The 18,726-nt window shown below is 53.1% G+C and overlaps 1 protein-coding gene across 8 annotated transcripts in view; it reads right to left on the bottom strand.

Annotated features, from left to right (window-relative positions):
• The window catches only part of CACNA1A (calcium voltage-gated channel subunit alpha1 A), a 287,235-nt gene that overhangs the window by 95,444 nt on the left and 173,065 nt on the right, over positions 1 to 18,726 (bottom strand). For 5 of the 8 annotated variants that reach the window (XM_086698924.1, XM_086698921.1, XM_086698919.1 and 2 more), the window contains 4 exons: positions 18,188 to 18,381; positions 3,548 to 3,651; positions 2,302 to 2,417; positions 1,015 to 1,069 (listed from right to left, as the gene is read on the bottom strand). In XM_086698924.1, the coding sequence (XP_086555050.1) occupies positions 1,015 to 1,069; positions 2,302 to 2,417; positions 3,548 to 3,651; positions 18,188 to 18,381 (469 nt within the window). Of the gene's footprint in view, positions 1 to 1,012; positions 1,070 to 2,301; positions 2,418 to 3,547; positions 3,652 to 18,187; positions 18,382 to 18,726 lie in introns of all 8 variants that reach the window. The other 3 variants (XM_086698925.1, XM_086698923.1, XM_086698922.1) reach the window with 1 other exon arrangement.

Raw genomic sequence — 18,726 nt, 5'->3', positions numbered from 1 at the left:
AGGTGTTGTTCTGTCAGGGATGCTCTGCGGGGTGTTGGGTTTAACCCTCACGGCAACCCGGTTTGGTGGGAGGGAAGAATATGCCCATTTTGCAGACAGGGAGACCGAGGCTCGGGGGGGAGGGGTTACATGACTTTGCCCAAGGGGTCAAGACGAGAACCACGTCCTGTTCAGTCTGACTTTAGAGACTGAGGTCTGGGCTCTCCGTTGTCACTGCCCCTGGGGGATGCCTGGGACCGGATATACAGTGACCCCTAATGAAGGCAGCCCACCCTTGACCTTTAGTACGCTCGCCAGGCCGGCCGGGACTGCGGATCCCTTTGCTCAGTATTTAGGTTCTGCTCCTCCCCCACGGGCTCTCCAGGGGACAGTGAGTTCAGGCACACGCTTCCAACAAAATGATTTAGACACCCCCGTGGGTCACCTCTTCCCCTCCCCCGCAAAGAGTAAAATCCATTTTGTAACCCTCCGAGATAAACCCTAGCTCCTTTACTTCCTGCTCTCGCCTGGTATCTTCGATCCAAAGCCCTTGCTCTGTCTCACCGAAATTTCCAACCGTGAGACCACAGTCCTGAACAGTAAGCCGGATTCTTGGCTATTTATTTATTCGGCAAACACAGATGGTGAGTCATGACCTTGAGTCAAGTAGGCGTTGTACTTGCAAGCATTAATGTAATCTTCATAAACTATCCGATGAGGTAGGTATTATCATAATGCCCATTTCACGGATGCGGAAAACTGAGGCACGGGGTTAAAGCAGAAAGGGCAGGCCAGAACACGAAAAACCTGCGCCGACGTCCAGAAATTCCCGAAAGCCGCAGATTCCTGCCATTCCCTGTATCCTCCTGGTCCTGACCTGGTCTTGTGTTTGTGCTTGGTGTCACCTGGGCTCTGAACGTCCATCCCCTGGAGGCCCCTGACAACCAAACAGCCTGTTCCCCCAGCACTGGCTGCTCTGGTCTCCCCCCAGGAGCCACCCCCCCACCCCCTGAGCCAGGTTCAGAGCAGTTACCATCAAAGGGATGCCTCTGCTCCCCGTCGGTTTCATCCTCGGCGAGGATCACCTCTTCTGAGGAGGAAGAGCACAGAGTTAAGCTCCAGCGTCTACGGGGCTCTCCTGGGACGCGTTCCCTCGGACCAGGAAGGGCAAGGGTCTGCCCGGCCACCTTCGCTCTCCTCTTGCTGATCGCGGCAGCTCAACCAGCCAGCGAGCACCGCCTCCACGTCCCTCAACATGAGACCCAGCTTCCTCATAAGGCCTTCTGCCCTCCTTTCCTCCCCATCTGCCCTGCGTGTCCCTGCTCCAGCCACACCGGCTTCTTTGCCATGACTCAACGCTGCCCTTACCCCAGGACCTTTGCACCTGCCATCCCCTCCGCCTGGAACACCCTTCGCTAGACATCCACACGGCTTCCTTCGGGTCTGCTCGGACATCACCTCCTCAGAGAGATCCTCTCTGACCAGCCCACCTCCTCCGACTCTTTTCTACTTCCTAAGCTGCGTTATTTTTCTCCTCGGCCCTGGGGAGCACCCCGCGTTGTCCGTACTTGTTTCTTTTCTGTCTCCCTCACTAGAACGTTGGAGCCCCATCTCTTGTTCTGTCACATCCTCAGAGCCTAGAGTGGCGCCTGACACAGAGTGGGTGCTCCATAAGCATCGGGAATGGCTGAGCCGATAAACACGTGCCTGCTGCGTGGACTACCTCACTGCACACTCCACAGCCCTGGAAGGTAGGCGTGAGCGCATCTCCATTGAACCACCCAAGAAACCGAGGCACCGGGAAGGGAGGTACGCTGCTAGGAGGCGGCAGGGCTGGGACGTAAACTAAAGTTGACGGGAACAGAGGAGGCCATGTCCTATCCTGGCTTCACCCCGGAAGTCCCGCTGCCGTAGCCCAGATTCCGGCCTCTGGGAAGTGGGGCTCCTTGGTCAGGGGCCCTCTTTTTTTTTTTTTTTCTTTTTTTTTTCAACGTTTTTTTATTTATTTTTGGGACAGAGAGAGACTGAGCATGAACGGGGGAGGGGCAGAGAGAGAGGGAGACACAGAATCGGAAACAGGCTCCAGGCTCCGAGCCATCAGCCCAGAGCCCGACGCGGGGCTCGAACTCACGGACCGCGAGATCGTGACCTGGCTGAAGTCGGACGCTTAACCGACTGCGCCACCCAGGCGCCCCAAGGGGCCCTCTTTGCTCCCCCGCCCAGGCCCTCCCCTCACCCACCTTCAAGCCGCGTGCATGCCTCCGTGCGCGCTCCGGGGCCTGGGGATTATGGTTCCCAGGCCCCAGGGTGAATGGGCCTCACCTGCTTTCGAGATCCACTCCATGTACCCGTTGAGCTCCCGTTCGATCTGCTGCTGCCTCCTCAGTTTCAGAAAGGCCCGCCGGTTCTCCACCCGCTCCCTTTCTTTGGCAAACTCCCTGCAGAAGCAGGAAAGAGCCGGGCGTGGCCGTTGTAAACGTTTTAGGGACGGTGCGTGTGTGTGCGTGTGTGTGTGTGCGCGCGCGCGCGTATTTAGGGGTTCGAAAACCCCAGGAGGGCAGTGGACTTTAACACGAGGAATCAGGTCTTCTGGGAGAGCACCACAGGGATGGGGGTGTTTCTGCCAGCTTCCCACATTATCCAACAGCTGCACCCCAGCTAGAAGAAACAAGTCAAACCGAAGGCTGCACACCCCCTTCTCATTCTCTGCACTCCCGGGTGAAGAAGCCCTCTTTTAGGTCAGGCCAAGGAGACATAAGCTGATTTCCTGCCACAGCCTCCCTTCCCTCATATGTGCCCTCCCCGCCCCCCCTTCCCCTTCCCCTCCCTCCTCTTCGTGTTTGGAACATGCGGTGGCTCTCTTGTGAGTGTGAGGCAGCCACTTTCAGACCATGAGGCATCCACGAGACTGAAAGCCTCTGCCTGGTAAGGACGTCAGAGCAGAAAACCAGAAGGAACTGGGGTCCCTGATGGCACCGTGGAGCCACTAGGCCGCTCCCCAGACTTCTTGTGATGAGAAAAAGAAAATCTATTTATGAGTAAGCCAAAAAACCCCACAAAACATCCAATACCCGATCTTGGGGGTACGGGACAATATGCGTCATGGAAATGCATGCTTGACTGTATGTTGAGATTTTGCATTTGGAAAACAGGAAGGGGAGAACCCAATCTACTGGTTTTTTTTTTAATGTTAATTATAGACAGTAACGCTCTATAGAATTTTCTTGTGTGATGGGCTGTGTGCTGGGAAAGACTTCTGAATGAGAGGTCTGCATCGGAAAGAAGCTCCGTTTTCCTGGGTGGAGGTTGCTCAATGCCAGGGGTGCAGGGTTGTGAGTCAGAGTTGCACCGGATTTCAGCCCCCTTGAGTCCTTTTGCTGGATGCTGTCAGCAGTGCACAGCCTGTGCATCTGTACCTGACTTGCTAATAACTTTCTGGCTAACCCAAGACAAGGGAAGAAGCCTACTCTCTGCCTCTGCCTGGAGTATGAAAACAAAGGTTCGATGGCCTCTTTATGGTCAGAAGATGGTGAGGGGGAGTGGGATGGGGAGATTACCAGACACTTACCCTGACAGCACACCCAGCACGAGGTTCAGCATAAAAAAGGAGCCAATGATGATGAGGGGGATGAAGTACAACCAGTTCCAAGTGTTCCCTGAGGCATCGTTGCTCTGTGGGAGGTGAGAGGGAAAGCGGGTGAGTGTTCAGTGGGACTCAGGTATGACCTGACAGGTGGGAGAAGGGGGACCTCTGCCCTCAGATGTCCGTGGCCTGTGGAGTCCTGGAGCTCTGGCAGCCCAGACAAGGAAATAGAACACAGGATCAATTAGTGGGGGAAACCTGAGAGGTATCATTAGAAGCACAAAGCCCCCTCCTAATCATGTAGCCCTCACAGGACTCAGGAACCAGCATGAAACTCAGAACTTCCCAGACCAAAATCCATGAGGAGAGAGAAAAAAAAAAAAAGCCCAACCAAAATGTACAAACGAACCCCTGGTTCCCTCCTCCTCTCTGACACAGTCACACTTTTCCCTTCCAGGAGGGTGCATGAAGGCAGAGTCTGACTCCCGGGTTAAATCACCAAGACAACCAACAGGGCTGTGAGCCTTTTCCTCAAATGTCTCCCTCCTCTGTGCCCTGCAGCCTCAATGTCAATCTCAAAAATATTCCTGGAAGCGCCCAGCTCAGTTTTCAAGGTGGGGAGAAGTGCACAAGTAGAACATTCTTCTCTGGGAGAACAGAACAGTGTGCCAAGAAGGAAGTAAAAGGAAGGGATGAAAATCCAGAAGAGAGAGAGAAAGAAAGAGAGAAATATAAAAAAGCAGTGCTTATGGAGTACTTACTCGTGCCAGACACTCTTCTAAGTACATCAGCCATTAGCTTAGTCAGTCAGCATACCCTATTTTATCATCATGCCCATTTTATGGCTGGGGAAACTGAGGCCCAGAAAGACAAAAGTTCCAGCCCAAGGTCACGGAGCTAGCTGGTGACGAGCATGGGATTGGATCCCAGAGCCCATGGACTTAACCTCTGTGCTGGAGAAGCCTTGGCATCAGCCGCCGGAGCAGAGGAGCTTTCGGGTGGCTCATCAGCTCTGGGCCATCTGCACAATGTGGGGCCCCCAAGAGTGGCTTTAAAAGCTCACCTTTAAAAGCACGTCTAATGCTGTTGCCACCAAGCAGAAAGGCCCGAATGAGAAGGACACATACGGCCAGGTGCTGGAAAGCCTAGAGGATCTGTAATCGTCACACGCTGCTCATGGGAGGGTGACATGGTGGATGAGGGTCCTGTGTCTGGGTAACGAAGAACCACAACTGTGTGGCCTAAAACAACGGAAATTTATTGTCTCACGGTGCTTGGAGGTCAGACGTTCAAGATCAGGGTGTCGACCAGGCTGGTTCCTTCTGGAGGCTTCCAGAGAGAACCTGCCCCATGCCTCTCTCCTGGAGTCTGGGGATTCACTGAAAACAGCCTTTAGTGGTTCCTTGGCTTGCAGAGGCATTGTTGTGGTCCCCACCCTCACCTCCGCGTGACGTCCTCCTCGTGTGCATGTCTGTCTCTGCGGCCAAATTCCTCCCCCACCTCCTCCCCCAGCAGTCATACTGGATTGGGGTCCCCCCTGATGACCTCATCTTCCCACAATGACCCCACTTCCAATTAAGGTCACATTCTCAGGTGCTGGGGGTTGGGACTTCTATGTATGAACTGGAGGAGGGAGGACACGGTTCAATCCACAGCACATGGTCCAACCACTTTGGAAGATGGGTTGGGAGCTGCCGCTGAAATTACTCACGTCCCCGCACGACCACCCGGAGATTCCCCTCCTGAGTCCTGGATAGTTACCCAACAGAAACGTGAACCTGCGTAAGCCAAAGGCACACACAAGGTTGTTCACAGTGGCGATCTTCACAATAGCCCCAAACTGGAAATAATCTGAATCCCCCTCGACAACAAGAGAGAGGATAAATAAATGGCACAGCATGCAATGAATGACCGCCACTTGTCACATGAAACCTTACAGAGTGCGTGTCGAGCGAAGGAAGCCGGACACAAAGGAACATGGATGTAAGATTCCGTTATACGAAACACAAAAACAGGCCAACCAGTCAACGATGCTTGAGGTCCTGATGGGGCACCCTTTGGGGAGGAGGTATAAGCGGGGACATTCTGATCCATGGCACAACATGGATGAATCTTGAGGACACCACGCTGGGTGAAATAAGCCAGTCATAAAAACACAAATGCTGTAGGGTTCTACTTCGTGTGGTCCCTAGATTCACAGAGACAGGAAGTCGGCAGGGGCTGGGGGAGGGGGTGGGGAGTCAGTGTTCGGTGGGGACAGAGTGTCACTTTGCAAGACGTAATGAGTCCTGGAGATGGGTGGTGACGACGGCTGCCCAACAATGAGGATGTACTTAATGCCGGGGAACTGGACACTTAAAAACGGTGAAGATAGTAAATTTTGTGTTCTGTGTATTTCACCGCGATTAAAAAAAAAAAAAGGAAAATAAGACAAACAAAGTCAGCATTCATCGCAGACACAGACAGGTTCTGGGGACAATTAATAGGCCAGGGCTCCTAGCTCCTGCCTTTCTTCCCAGAAACACCCAAAGTTCCGATGCTGTGCTGCTAGAAGGTTCTGGAAAAAAGAATGGAGTCAGCAGAACAGGGCTGGACAGAAGGCATGACTGGCTTTGTGCTTTTCCTTTCCAGTGCTGTGGCAGCTGAGGGTTCTCATGCCTATTTCTTAGGCTAAATATAGTCCAGGGAGAGAAAGCCCTTACCAGCCAACACAAGAAATAGTCTGGGCCATCTCAGGAAACAGGCTTGATAGGAACAGAGCAGCGGGCGTGTGTCGGGGGGAGGGGGGGGGAGGCAGGATGGAATGGGGAGAAATGGCTGAGGCCCCTCGGAACCGAGGCGGCCCCTTCATCTCAGACTCTGCCCACACCCCAGCTCCCCAACGGGCTTAGGGCCCTCTGGGCCATGACATGTTGGCCAGGATGATAACAGACATCCACAGGGCCAGGCACTCGGTCTACCCGAGCTCTTTTAATCCTCCCATGGACCCCCAAAGCTGGTGCGTAATCCTTCCCATCCTCCTGGGTGAGGAAACTGAGGCACAGAGAGGTAAAGTTCCATGCCCAAGGTCTGTTCTGGGTTGCGCTGTGTCCCTCCAGAAGATGTGCTGAATTTATAACCCCGGTACCTGGGAATGTGACTTTACTTGGAAATAGGGTTTCGGCAGCTGCCATCGAGTTAAGACGAGGTCGTGATGGGGGGGGGGGGGCTAGTCCAATATGACTGGCGTCCTTTTAAAGAGGAAAACACCAGGTGGAGACAGGGACGCGCAGGGGAGAGAACAGCCACATGATCACGGAGGCAGAGGGTGGAGAGAAGCCAAGGAACACCAAGGGTCAACAGCCAGAAGGAGAAGCCAGGAAGAGGTGAGGGAGGATTCTTCTCAGAGTCTCAGAGGGAGCATGGCCCTGCTGACATCTTAGTCTCGGACTTCTGGCCTCCATGTGATGGCAGCCACAGATGGAAGCCCCCCCCCCCCCCCGCCCCCAAGCCCCTCTGTCACTCTAACCTCGGATAACTCTGCTCCAGCCACATGGGCTCCTTTTGGCTCCTCAAATGCACCAGGCATAGCCCCACGCCAGGACCTTTGCACCTGCTGCCCCACCCCCACCTGGAAAGCTCTCCTCCTAGATTCCTACATGGCTCTTCCCTCACCTCCTCCAGGTCTTTGCTCAAAAGTCACCTTCTCCAGGGAGCCCTCTTTGATGACCCTCCATTGCTAACCCCGTTTCCTGCTCTATCTTTGCCCTTAGCGCTTCACCCTTTCTACGCTTTGTTTATTTCTCCTGATCACTGCCTACCTCCCCAGCTGGGATGTCAGTTCCACAAGGAACAAGGACAGCGCTTTTTCTGGTCCCTGCTGTGTTCCCTAGCACAATGCCAGGCATGCAAGTACTGCTCGATAAATGTTTGTTGAATGACTGAATGAGAGGCGCGTCCAAGTTCCCCGCCCAGCCCGCGTCCTTAGTTCTCAACCTGTTCTCCCTCTTCCCCTCTCCCTTGTTTGATTTTCTCCCCGGGACTGGCAGAGAACGTGCTGTGCTCTCTTTCCAGTCTGGCCCAAATGATTCCGTTCCACGCTCTGGATCCAACAACTCATGGAGAAGGAGTTGGTGCACGGACAGGCGCGGGTTTTGATCACCAAGTGGGCTTCCCGTGGGGTCTGCTCGGGAGCAAGACGGGAACTAGATTTCCCAGGCAGAAAGGCTGGAGCTGCCGTGGCCACGGTGACGGCAGAGAACGTGGGGCGGCCCAAACCTCCCCTCCTGGGTCTGACCTCCTTTGGCAGTTCAGGTAAAGGGCGGGTGTGTGCACGAGTCTGGGTCTGGGGAACGGAAGGAGGATGGAAACTTGCTCACTTGTCATCAGTGACACTGAAAAGGATGGGCTCTTACAGTCCCGTCTTTCCTCCAAAGGCTCAAGGAGTCCTGGTGCCTGGAACACTATTCCCCATTAGTGCTGTCACTGAGTATTTCCGGTGACATGGTAGGATGGCCTGTTCTGGTCCCCCTGTGGTTGGCTGACGGCCACACGATGGCTGCTGGCCGGTAAGGAGTGGATGGAAATAGCCGTGCCACTTTTGGACCAGAGCACTGAAGTGTCACTGTGGGGCCCTCAGGGGCCTCTCTCCTTTTGGGACAGCGAGTGGCAAGGTCCAGGTGGCTCCAGAGCTGGCTCCCAAGTGACCATGTTGCACACGGCCCCCTCTCCTCCACTGCCAACCCACACTGGACATGTAGCATGAGCAAGAAAGGAGATTTGTTGTTATTAACGTCGCGGGGACTTTGGGGGATGTTTGTTACTGCCGCCTAACGTAGTTTTCCTGGCCGATACACCCTGCTGCCTCCTCAGTTTACTCTGTCAAGTCCTTCATCTCAAATGTCACTTTCTCAATGACCCTTCCATGGAGCTCAGGAGGCGCGTGTGGAAAAAGAATGTCTCCGGCATGTCCAATGGAGACATCGGTACGCCAAAAGGTAAAGTTCCAGATTACAGTGTGCTACGTGTTTCTGTTCCCCGAGCCTCTGCCCGGAGCCCGGTGTCCCCTCGATCTTGGTGTGGTTGACTCCTCCTCACCACTCAGCCTTCAGCTCCTACGGTGCCCCCCCTCAGAGAAGCCTTCCTGGACCTCCCGGCCCAAAGGACTCCCTCCAGCCGCCCCCTCCAGCCCTGCCAGACATCCATTCTTCTCCCAGCATGCTCTGCTCTCTGAATCACCTAGTCAATTCATACACGTGCTTGTTTGCAAATGGCCTTTGCTCCCTAACACGTCAGCTCCCCAGTGCCCAGCACGGCACCCGGCACGCAGTAGGTGCTTACCGAGCAGCACGCAGTAGGTGCTTACCAAGCATCGGCGGCATGGCGAATGCACGGAACCCTGAGGTCCCTGGGGGGTGGACTGTTTAAATAACACTAAGGAGGCGAGACCGTGTTTATCTCGGGTCCAAAGGATCAGGCTCTTCCCCTGGAATGCGATCCCGCACTATCGCTTTAGTAGAGGACTTTCGAGCCAACGAAAATGCCCCGTGATTTCCACAACTTCCAGACCCGGTGGATGGGGAAACTGAGGCTGAGGAAGGCAAGGTGATTTGCTGGCTCACACAGGGTGTGGAGGGCACAGCTGGGGTGAGAACCAGCCTTCGGGCTTGCAACAGAGTGAATTTTTTTCCCCTACTACACCCCTTCGCTGCATTTATGTAGTGGTTTCCATCTACAATGGTTGGGCCAGGAGAGCCTTAAAGGAGATGCGGATTCATCCCAGCCTCGGCCCCGGGGCCCCGTGTGGTGCCTGGAGCTCAGCGAGCATTCAGTAAACACGCATCAAACAAATTAATGACTGAGTCCCAGTAAAATTCTGAAGTGCCTTCTGTTTTATGGTTTATTTTCCTCTAATGTCCTGAGAACGGTTCATTCAGAGAAAAGTATAGAGGATGTTAAAAAAAAAAATATTCAGCTCAGGAGAACACCCAGTTCCCCAGCCTCCTGGATAAAAATGATGTGGGTTTGACCGTGAAAGAGCCAAGGTCCCACAGTGGTGGTGCGGGAGGTCGAATGTCCCAGTTTACACCCATTGTAGATCAGGCAACGCCTGTTAATTATTTTTTGAGTCCTCCTTTACCTGTTTGCTCTCAAAACTGTCCCGGTTTGGATGATAAATTATACAGCCTCTCCGCCTGTCCCCTCCTGGGACCTCACCCCCGCCCTCGTCTGCCCTTACTCTCTCAACCAGCCATGTGAGCCACCTTGCTGCTCCTCACAAATACCAGGCGTGCTGCTGCCCCAGGGCCTTTGCACTGGCTATCCTGGGTCTTCCTTCCTTAACATACTTCCATGTTCCCCCTCACCTCCTTCAGGGCTTATTCGGAGAACTACAACCTCTCACTCTGATGATCCACAACCCCTCTACTGCTTAATTTTTCTCCCCACGCTCCCACCCCCCTCCCACACATGAGTCTGCAAAGAACCCATGGACTAGCCACTTGTGTTTGTAAATTCTGGCTTTGTTGGCACACAGCCATGTCCATCCCCTCATGTATTTTCTCCGTGGCTGCTTTGTTGTGACTGAGCAAAGCTCACGTTGTCGCAACGTGAGCTGAGCAGTTGCGACAGAGACTGTATGGCCCACGAAGCCTAAAATATTTAAGATACTTGACCCTTGACACACACATACATACAATCTCTTCGTTACGTTGTTGATCAACTCCACCCTCCGCTAAAACGTCAACTCCCCCCAGACAGGGATTTTTGTCTTTTCCATTCACTACATATGCAAGGCGCCTGGAAGACGACCTGCACACAGGAGGCATTCAAGGAATGTTTGTTGAATGAATGCGTGATCCCAAGCCCCCTAAATTCCGATGCTTTGATATTGGCCACAGTGAGCATCTATGAATAAAAAAGGTTTAGGTCAAAGACCAGTGTCCACCACAAGCGGCCGTGTGTCAAGGGACACACATTCACAACCAACTACGCACACTTTGCTGCTTACTTAGCTGACGTTAACCGAAAGAGAGAAATAAAGAGTGACAGAGACAGAAAAGGCACAGAAAAGCACAGAGAGGTGGGGAGGGAGAGGGAGACAGAGAAGACAGGCGGAGGAGGAGGAGACAGAGACAGATGTGGAATAAGAGGGACCAAGGCAGAGAGGGAGACAGAAGGGGAGAGTCAGAAAGAGGGGAGGGGGTGTAATGTTTAGTGCCCAGTGCTGGGTTCGAGTCCTGATTTCACCACCCTCGGCTATAGGACCTTGGCAGGTCGTTTCACCCCTCTGGGCCTCAGTTTCCTCATCTGGGAGATGGGGTGAAAAATGTCTTGTCCTGCCACGACCCCCTGGCTGCTCACGAAGGGTCCTGTGTTTTGTTTTTTAAGTTTATTTACTTTTGAGAGACAGAGACAGAGCGTGAGTGGGGGAGGGGCAGAGAGAGGGGGAGACACAGAATCCGAATCGGGCTCCGGGCTCCGAGCGGTCGGCCCAGAGCCCGACGCGGGGCTCAAACTCACGGACCGCGAGATCATGACCCGGGCCGAAGTTGGATGCTTAATGGACTGAGCCACCCAGGTGCCCCCATGAGACGTGCTGGAGGGCCCCAGCCTCTCCGCCTCCCGTCCCTGGCATCTACCACCTAAACGTTGCCTCGACGGTGCTCTGGCCCAGCAGAGCCCTCCTGAGCTTCCCCAAGCCTCCACCATCACAAGCGGGAAAAGACCAATTTTTGGTCACCATATCAGGTGACAGATGTTAACTAATCGTTGTGCAACATGCGTACGTCAAATCATTATCCTGTACCTCTTAAACGTGTATCTCAATAAAGCCAAAAACAGGCGCACCCGGGTGGCTCAGTCGGTTGGGCGTCCGACTTCCGCTCAGGTCATGATCTCGCATTTGTGGGTTCGAGCCCCGCGTGGGGCTCTGTGCCGACAGCTCGGAGCCTGGAGCCTGCTTGGGATTCTGGGTCTCCCTCTCTTTCTCTACCCCTCCCCTGCTCATGCTGTCTCTCCCTGTCCTCAAAAAATAAAAAATAAGACATCAAAAAAAAAAAAAACCTTAAAACAAAATACAAAAAAAAAAAAAATCTCTGAGGTAGGCTCTTTTGCTCCTGATTTCTATCTTTTCTGCCCAAGACTTTTTTTTTTTTTAATTTTTTTTTCAACATTTATTTATTTTTGGGACAGAGAGAGACAGAGCATGAACGGGGGAGGGGCAGAGAGGGAGGGAGACACAGAATCGGAAACAGGCTCCAGGCTCTGAGCCATCAGCCCAGAGCCCGACGCGGGGCTCGAACTCACGGACCGCGAGATTGTGACCTGGCTGAAGTCGGACGCTTAACCGACTGCGCCACCCAGGCGCCCCTATTTTTTAAGTTTTAATGTTTATTTACGTTGAGAGAGAGAGAAAGCGAGAGTGAGAGAGCCTGAGTACATGAGTGGGGGAGGGGCAGAGGAAGAGGGATAGAGAGAATCCCAAGCAGGCTTTGTGCCATCAGGCTCTGCTTAACCGACTGAGCACCACCCCCACCAGGCACCCCTGCTCTGGATTTTAGACAGCTTTAAGAAATTACTCCGTTAAAAATTAAACTGCTCTCTCTCTCTCTCTCTCTCCCTCCGTCTCTCCCTTCCCCCATATCTATTTCCCAGACCGGATCAGGGCACCTGGTCCCACCACGTCCCTGGCTGGCAACCACAGGCCATGCTCTCAACCTCCGACTCTCATTTGTAATTCGGGGAGCGGGGGGGGACGGTAACCTCTCCTTCTCATGTTATTCATAAACCAAACTCCTGACTTTATTTGGATTTCATCGGTTTTCCCATCGATGTCCCCTTTCTGTTCCCCTTGCAGTTCCCCGCGCTGCATCTAGCAATCACATCTCCTTCGGCCCCTCTGGTCTGTGACAGTTTCTCAGTCTTCCCTTGTTGATCGTGACCTTGACGGTCTGGAAAAGGACAGGCCAGGTATCCTGCAGGATGCCCTCCATTCTGGGTTTGTCCCATGTTTTGCTCATGATTACGCAGGGGTTGTGAGTCTTGGGGAAGACAGCCCATGGGGTCCCTGCCCCTCACGTCAATCAAGGGCCACACGATTACATATTCCCTGGGGGTGCTGACTTACGGTGGGGTCTCCCCACTCTGAAATGACGACATCTCCCGCTTTGCTACTCTATTCTTTGGAAGCAAGTTACTAAGTCTAGCCCACCCTCTAATTAGTGGGGAGACTAAGTTAAGCATCCAACTCTCGATCTCAGCTCAGGTCTTGATCTCAGGGTCATGAGTTCAAGCCCCGGGTTGGGCTCCATGGTGGGGATGAAGCCTGCTTAGAAAATAATAAAGTAAAAACAACCATTTGTCATTGCTATGTCAATCAGCCCTTCGGGTGGGCTCTCTCTGGACACATTAGCAAGAAAAGGGCACCCAACGTACCATGGGCACACTGGGAAAATGTTCATGTCCCTCTTCCTCCCTGTTTCCTGGTATAATCTTTTTCCCCCCTCCTAAATAGATAACAAGACAAGTTTAAATATTTTTTTTTTCCCCGATTGTAAAGGAAATTGTGATCTCTGCAGAAAAACGTGGTGGTACAGAGAAGTATCGGGCCAATGCCGATTCCCGAACCCTAGAGGCCATCTTGGTAGTGTTCTCCAGTCTCCTCTTCCTAACTTCTATTTTCAAACGCACACGCTTGAGCTCAGAGCACCCTGGTCTCAGACTTCCCGTCTTCAGAATTGTGAGAAAATAAACTTCCGTTGTTTAAGCCGCCTGCTCTGTGCTGTTTTGTAACGGTAGCCCGAGCTAAGACATAAGGTTTACCTCACCTTGATTCTTTTTTTAAACAACGTTTTATTTATTTCTGAGAGAGAGCACGTGCGAGTAGGGGAGGGGCAGAGAGAGCGGGAGACAGAGAGTCCTAAACAGGCTTCACGCTGTCAGAGCAGAGCCCGGCTCGGGGCTCAAACTCGCAAACTGTGAGATCACGACCTGAGCCGCAATCAGGTCAGCTGCTTAACCGGCTGAGCCACCCAGGCGCACCGCCTGTATGCTTTCCAGAAAATCAACTTCCCCGGGGTGCTTGGGTGGCTCAGTGGGTTAAGCAGCCGACTTCGGTGCAGGTCGTGATCTCGCGGTCCGTGAGTTCGAGCCCCGTGTCGGGCCCTGGGCTGACAGCTCGGAGCCTGGAGCCCGCTTCGGATTCTGTGTCTCCCTCTGTCTCTGCCCCTTTCCCCGTTCGCGCTCCGTCTCTCTCTGCCTTTCAAAAATGAATAAGTGTTAAAAAAAATTTTTTTAAAGAAAATCAATTCCTCCCTACTCATCATTAGACAGTGAGCATTTCCCTGCATCCTTAAATATTCTCCCAACAGATGCTTTTTAATGACGGCGTAATATTCCCTCATACAAAGGGACCATACGGCACTTAACCGCTTGCTTCCAGCTCTGTTCTATTTTTATAAGTAGCGCTGAGATGCACATCCCGATATAAACCTTTGTCAGCACTGCTGATTAGTGGAGGTTAGGCTTTTTCTGAAAGGCGCTTTAACCAGGAAGCCACGCGACAAAGAAAAGAAACCAGTCGTCGTTGGGGAAACCTGGAGGAGGGCCGAACACGCCGTGTGGGTCAGCGGCTGCTGTTCCCTCTGCCGCGAATGCTCTCCCACAAACAGCTGCCTGGTGCTCTGCTTCTTTGCGGACGTGTCCCTTCCTCTGAGGAGCCCTCCCTGACTGCCTGACCTAGACCAGCCCCGCCTTCCTCTTGTGCTGCTTCCGTCCTCATAGGGCAGGTCGCCATGGCCCGCCTTCTGCCTTCGTTTGCTGTCTCCCTCCCACTTTAGGACCAGCTCCCTATCTGTTGTGTTTGCTTGTGTCTGTCTCCCTTATGAGAGTGGGGAGATTTTTGTCTTCTTATGCTGGGTCCCCAGTCACCTGCCCGTTTCCCAGCGCACAGTAGGTGCTCAACAGTTACTGAACACACGGATGGATTTCAAGGACACCGAGAAAAGAAACGAGCTATTGGGATTGCCCACCCAGGCAGGCGACGTCCCCTCGGCATCTGCGCCCATCGATCCTAAGACGCTTGGAGCATGTGCGTCTGGACCCTGTCCCCACGGGGCCTCAGCTCTAGTACAACAACAGAGGACAAAGATTCCAGACACTGTGGCTGCCTGTGGCTGGATGGACTGAGGGGGGTGTCCTAGGGCTGGGCAGGGCTGGCCGAAGGCAGCACGTAAAAAGAGAGCCCAGATGAACCTGGAAAAATCAACTGCTCTGTCCTCACCAGCAGAAACTCAACGACAGCCACCTTAGTCCCTGCCTCTGGCGACGAGGGGCTCTGGTGGCTGTATGGAATGCCAAGGGCCGTTGGCAGCTACTAGAAGCTGGAAGAAGCCAAGAAGGATCCTCCCCTACACCCTTCAGAGGGAGCCTGGCCCTGCCTAGGCCTCGGTGTGGGCTTTCCGGCACCCAGACCGCAAGACAGTGAACGTCTGTTGTTTCAGCCACCACTTTGTGGTACCAGATCACTGCTGGGGTTTCGACGACAGCGGGATGGAAAGTTCTAGAAGGCTACTCTGAGTCAGTGGCAGCTACCAGTGGGGTGAGGGTGGGGAATAAAGTGGGACCCCACAGCTCACTCCTCTCCCTCAGGCGCTGCTGGAGTTTTTTACGGGGTAAAATGCTGAAAATGTTTCTGAAAGGAGTGTCCGCCGGGGGGGGAGGGTTCGGCCTACGCAGACCAGGCACGGTTGTAAGCACTTCACAGGCGCCCACCTCACCCAGTCCTCCTTCCCCGTGAGGTAGGACTGTGCTTCTGTTCATACTGCACACGTGGAAGTGAGGCACAGGGAGGCCAAATGACTTGCCCAAGGTTGCACAGCAAGGAAAGGATGGGAACCCAGGCAGTCTGGTGCCTCTGACTCTGTGCTCTCACCGCTTCCCCAAGGCGGCTCAGCTCTAAGCTTCCAGGACAAACATCCCTTCCACCGATGCTGCTTAGGACTAGAGAATCTTCTGGAAATCTGTGGTCGTGCTCACACTTCTCCTCCCACCACTAAGCACATCCCCAGTGTCTTCCCCTGAAACTCTGGAGGTTTTCTCCGGACGCCTGACCCCATGACACAAACCCTTGCCCGTGTTCACAAGTTTCTTAGCTTCTGCTCCCCAGTCCCTTTCTCTGCCCGGCTTCCCTTAACCTTCCTGGCTCCCAGCTGTTTCACTTCCAGGAGGGTTCATTTCCCCTGAAGCCCCCCCTCTCTCACCATGCTTGCAAAGCAAAGACCTAGAGCCCCATAAAAGCCCCCCCCCCACAAGCTTTTGCAAATTGGGTGTAACCTTTTGTCCAGGGTGTTTGCCAGTGAGGCCCAAGAGAGAGACTTACGGAGGCTGTGCTCAGGCAAGGTCTTCATACAAATTAGAACACCGTGTGTCTTTCCTACATCCTTTACTTTTGTCGAAAACTAGAATTGTGGTAGACATTTGTGTCGCCTACGATACAAATTACACTCCTGTGATGCGGTGGCATGTGCAGTGTGTGACACGCACAACTGTCCACGGCACTTGTGCAATCCTGTCCCGGGCGGCACTCTCCACCCCACCCTAAAAGGAGCCACTGATCAGAAGGATGCGTTCCTGGAAATCTCCCTCCACCCGCCAAAGGGAAGCTTCCTTAAGAAACATGAACCGGGGGGCGCCTGGGTGGCGCAGTCGGTTAAGCGTCCGACTTCAGCCAGGTCACGATCTCGCGGTCCGTGAGTTCGAGCCCCGCGTTGGGCTCTGGGCTGATGGCTTGGAGCCTGTTTCCAATTCTGTGTCTCCCTCTCTCTCTGCCCCTCCCCCGTTCATGCTCTGTCTCTCTCTGTCCCAAAAATAAATAAAAAAAAAAAGGTGAAAAAAAAAAATTAAAAAAAAAAAAAAAAAAGAAACATGAACCGGGACCAAGAGGAGAGTTCGGGAACCCTGTACGCAGGAGGAAGCCTTCTGGTATTGCTTCCCCAGCAGGCCAAGCCAGGACTCCTATGGGCAGAACCTTAACTGGCAATTTCAGCACTTAGGGCAGGTGGAGAGGACGCTTCTGTGAGTCAACAGAGGGATGTGTGCGGAGCAGCCCTAGGATGCTCCGTGGGGTGGCTACACCCGTGGCATCCTCGTGTTTGATCCTGAATCCCTGACTCCACACATCTCCAGCTGCTGACAGGCGACTGGCCTGGGGCGGGGGGGCGGGGGGGGGGGCTCTCACCTGCACAGGAGGGTGAGAGGAAGGTGTGCTCTGTTTAGGGCGGAGGGGCCTCTAAAACCTGCACCTCCAAGTATCAATATTACAAGTGCATTGTAGCCGTTGACCCAGTGATCCCACTTCCGGGAATGGACACCACCAACCCCAGCTGTATCTGCACAAGGGTGAAAAGACATGCACGTTGCAGAGCTCAGGGCAGCACGGAGCTCAATGTCAGAGGGCGGGGAAACCATTGAAACATTTGTCTCTGGGGAACCGATTAAATAAACCATGGCCCGCCCCGACAAAGGAGCACTATGCAGCTGTACAAAAGAATGAGGACATGTCTTGCCACGGAAAGATCTCCAGGATATGTTGTTACGGGGGGGGGGGGGGGGGGGGGGGGGGGGAATCACAGAACACAACAGCGCGTATAGAACGCTACACTTTGGAGTAAGAAAGACGGAGGAGAATATGGATTCGATGACACTTACATCTGCATAAATAACACTGAAAGCATATACCAGGGAAGTAAAGGGGTTGCACATCGTGGGGGGATAGGCAACAGGACGGAAGTGGGGCAGACAGGAGCATACATCTCCTTGGATGTGTCTCTAACATTTTCAAGGTTTTGGACAAGAGTACTGACGGAGGCCCATATACTCTTGTAAATATTTAAAAGCTCCTAAATAAAATATGCTCTATGCCTCTCCTTTGTAAACATACTTTCATAAGCACCAGGAAGGTCAATTTAGAACCCAGATGTCTGCACTGGATCACGACGTGAGCAAAGCCAGCCTTGCTCCCTGGCCACGCACGGCTCTGTCTGGCCCAGGGGAAGGGGGCTTCATGCATAGATGCATGGGCACTTCTGCCTGCATTAGTCTAAGCTCCAGCCACATTTGTGCCAACAGATGCTTCCAGAACATGTGGCGCCGTTGGACAACAGACCCACGGGAGAATCTCATTGCAAGTCCTTGGAATCAGAAAATTCCAGAATCCCAGATGATCCAAGAGTGGGGTCTAGAAAAGTGGGGTAAGTGGTGCCAGTTCCTGGTAGACATGTCCCCTGAGCCCCGGGGATGCCTCACCCTACAGGGAGGGGCATGGCTGGCAGAGGGTCAGCGAAGGTCCCAGCACAGAGCCCCTTTGTATAGATCCAAGGATATTACTTTTTTATCCATGTTGGTTTTTGAATCGCACAAGCTTGACATATTAAAAAATATCTAAAATTATATTTAAACACTTGCACAGTGAAACCTTATTCAGCATCGGTCTGCCTTCCGGATTTCCATGTCCTGAGGGGCCTCCTCTACTTAAAAGTTCTGGGCACCTGCACCTCCCCTCCCTCTCTGGTTCAGAGTCCCTCCAATGCAGCTTCAGGAATTGGCTGGTCCAGGAGGGCCACCTGCCCCCAAATTTGCATCACTTACGTTGTAGAGGAGGTCAGTCCACCCTTCCATGGTGATGCACTGGAAAACAGTCAGCACTGCAAATAGGATGTTGTCGAACTGAGTGATCCCATTGTTGGGCCCTTCCCAGTAGGGCTGACATTTGGTCCCATTGGGGCAGGTGCGGGCGGGTTCCTCTGTCCCACACGGAGCCGGAGACTCACCCTGAATGTCATCTATGAAAGAGAAGAGGAGAAAAATCAGGGGAAGGGGCTGGGAAAATCAACTCTGAGAAATAGGGGCTGTAAAGATTCAATGCTGTTGCAAAAATAAAGACTACTGGAATGAATTTATCAATGTTTTTTTTTTTAAGTTTGGCTTTGCTCATCTAGTCATTGGTGTCTGTTTTAGGAATTTCTTCTCTAAGCTTTATTACTTTTCCGGTGCATTTCCCAAACTTTCGCGATGCATTCCCTTTCTTTAAGGCTACAAATTGCCCTCTGAGCGCAGCTTTAGCTGCATCCCACAAAATCTGTCATGCATTATTGTCATTATTGCGCAAGTAAAATATTCTTTGACCC

This window comes from Puma concolor, chromosome A2, assembly GCF_028749965.1.
Source record: "Puma concolor isolate L17-30 chromosome A2, mPumCon1.1.hap2, whole genome shotgun sequence".
NCBI classification, from domain to species: Eukaryota; Metazoa; Chordata; class Mammalia; order Carnivora; family Felidae; genus Puma; species Puma concolor.
Note: the sequence above shows the minus strand (reverse complement) of the source record. Positions and strands in the feature narration are given on the sequence as shown.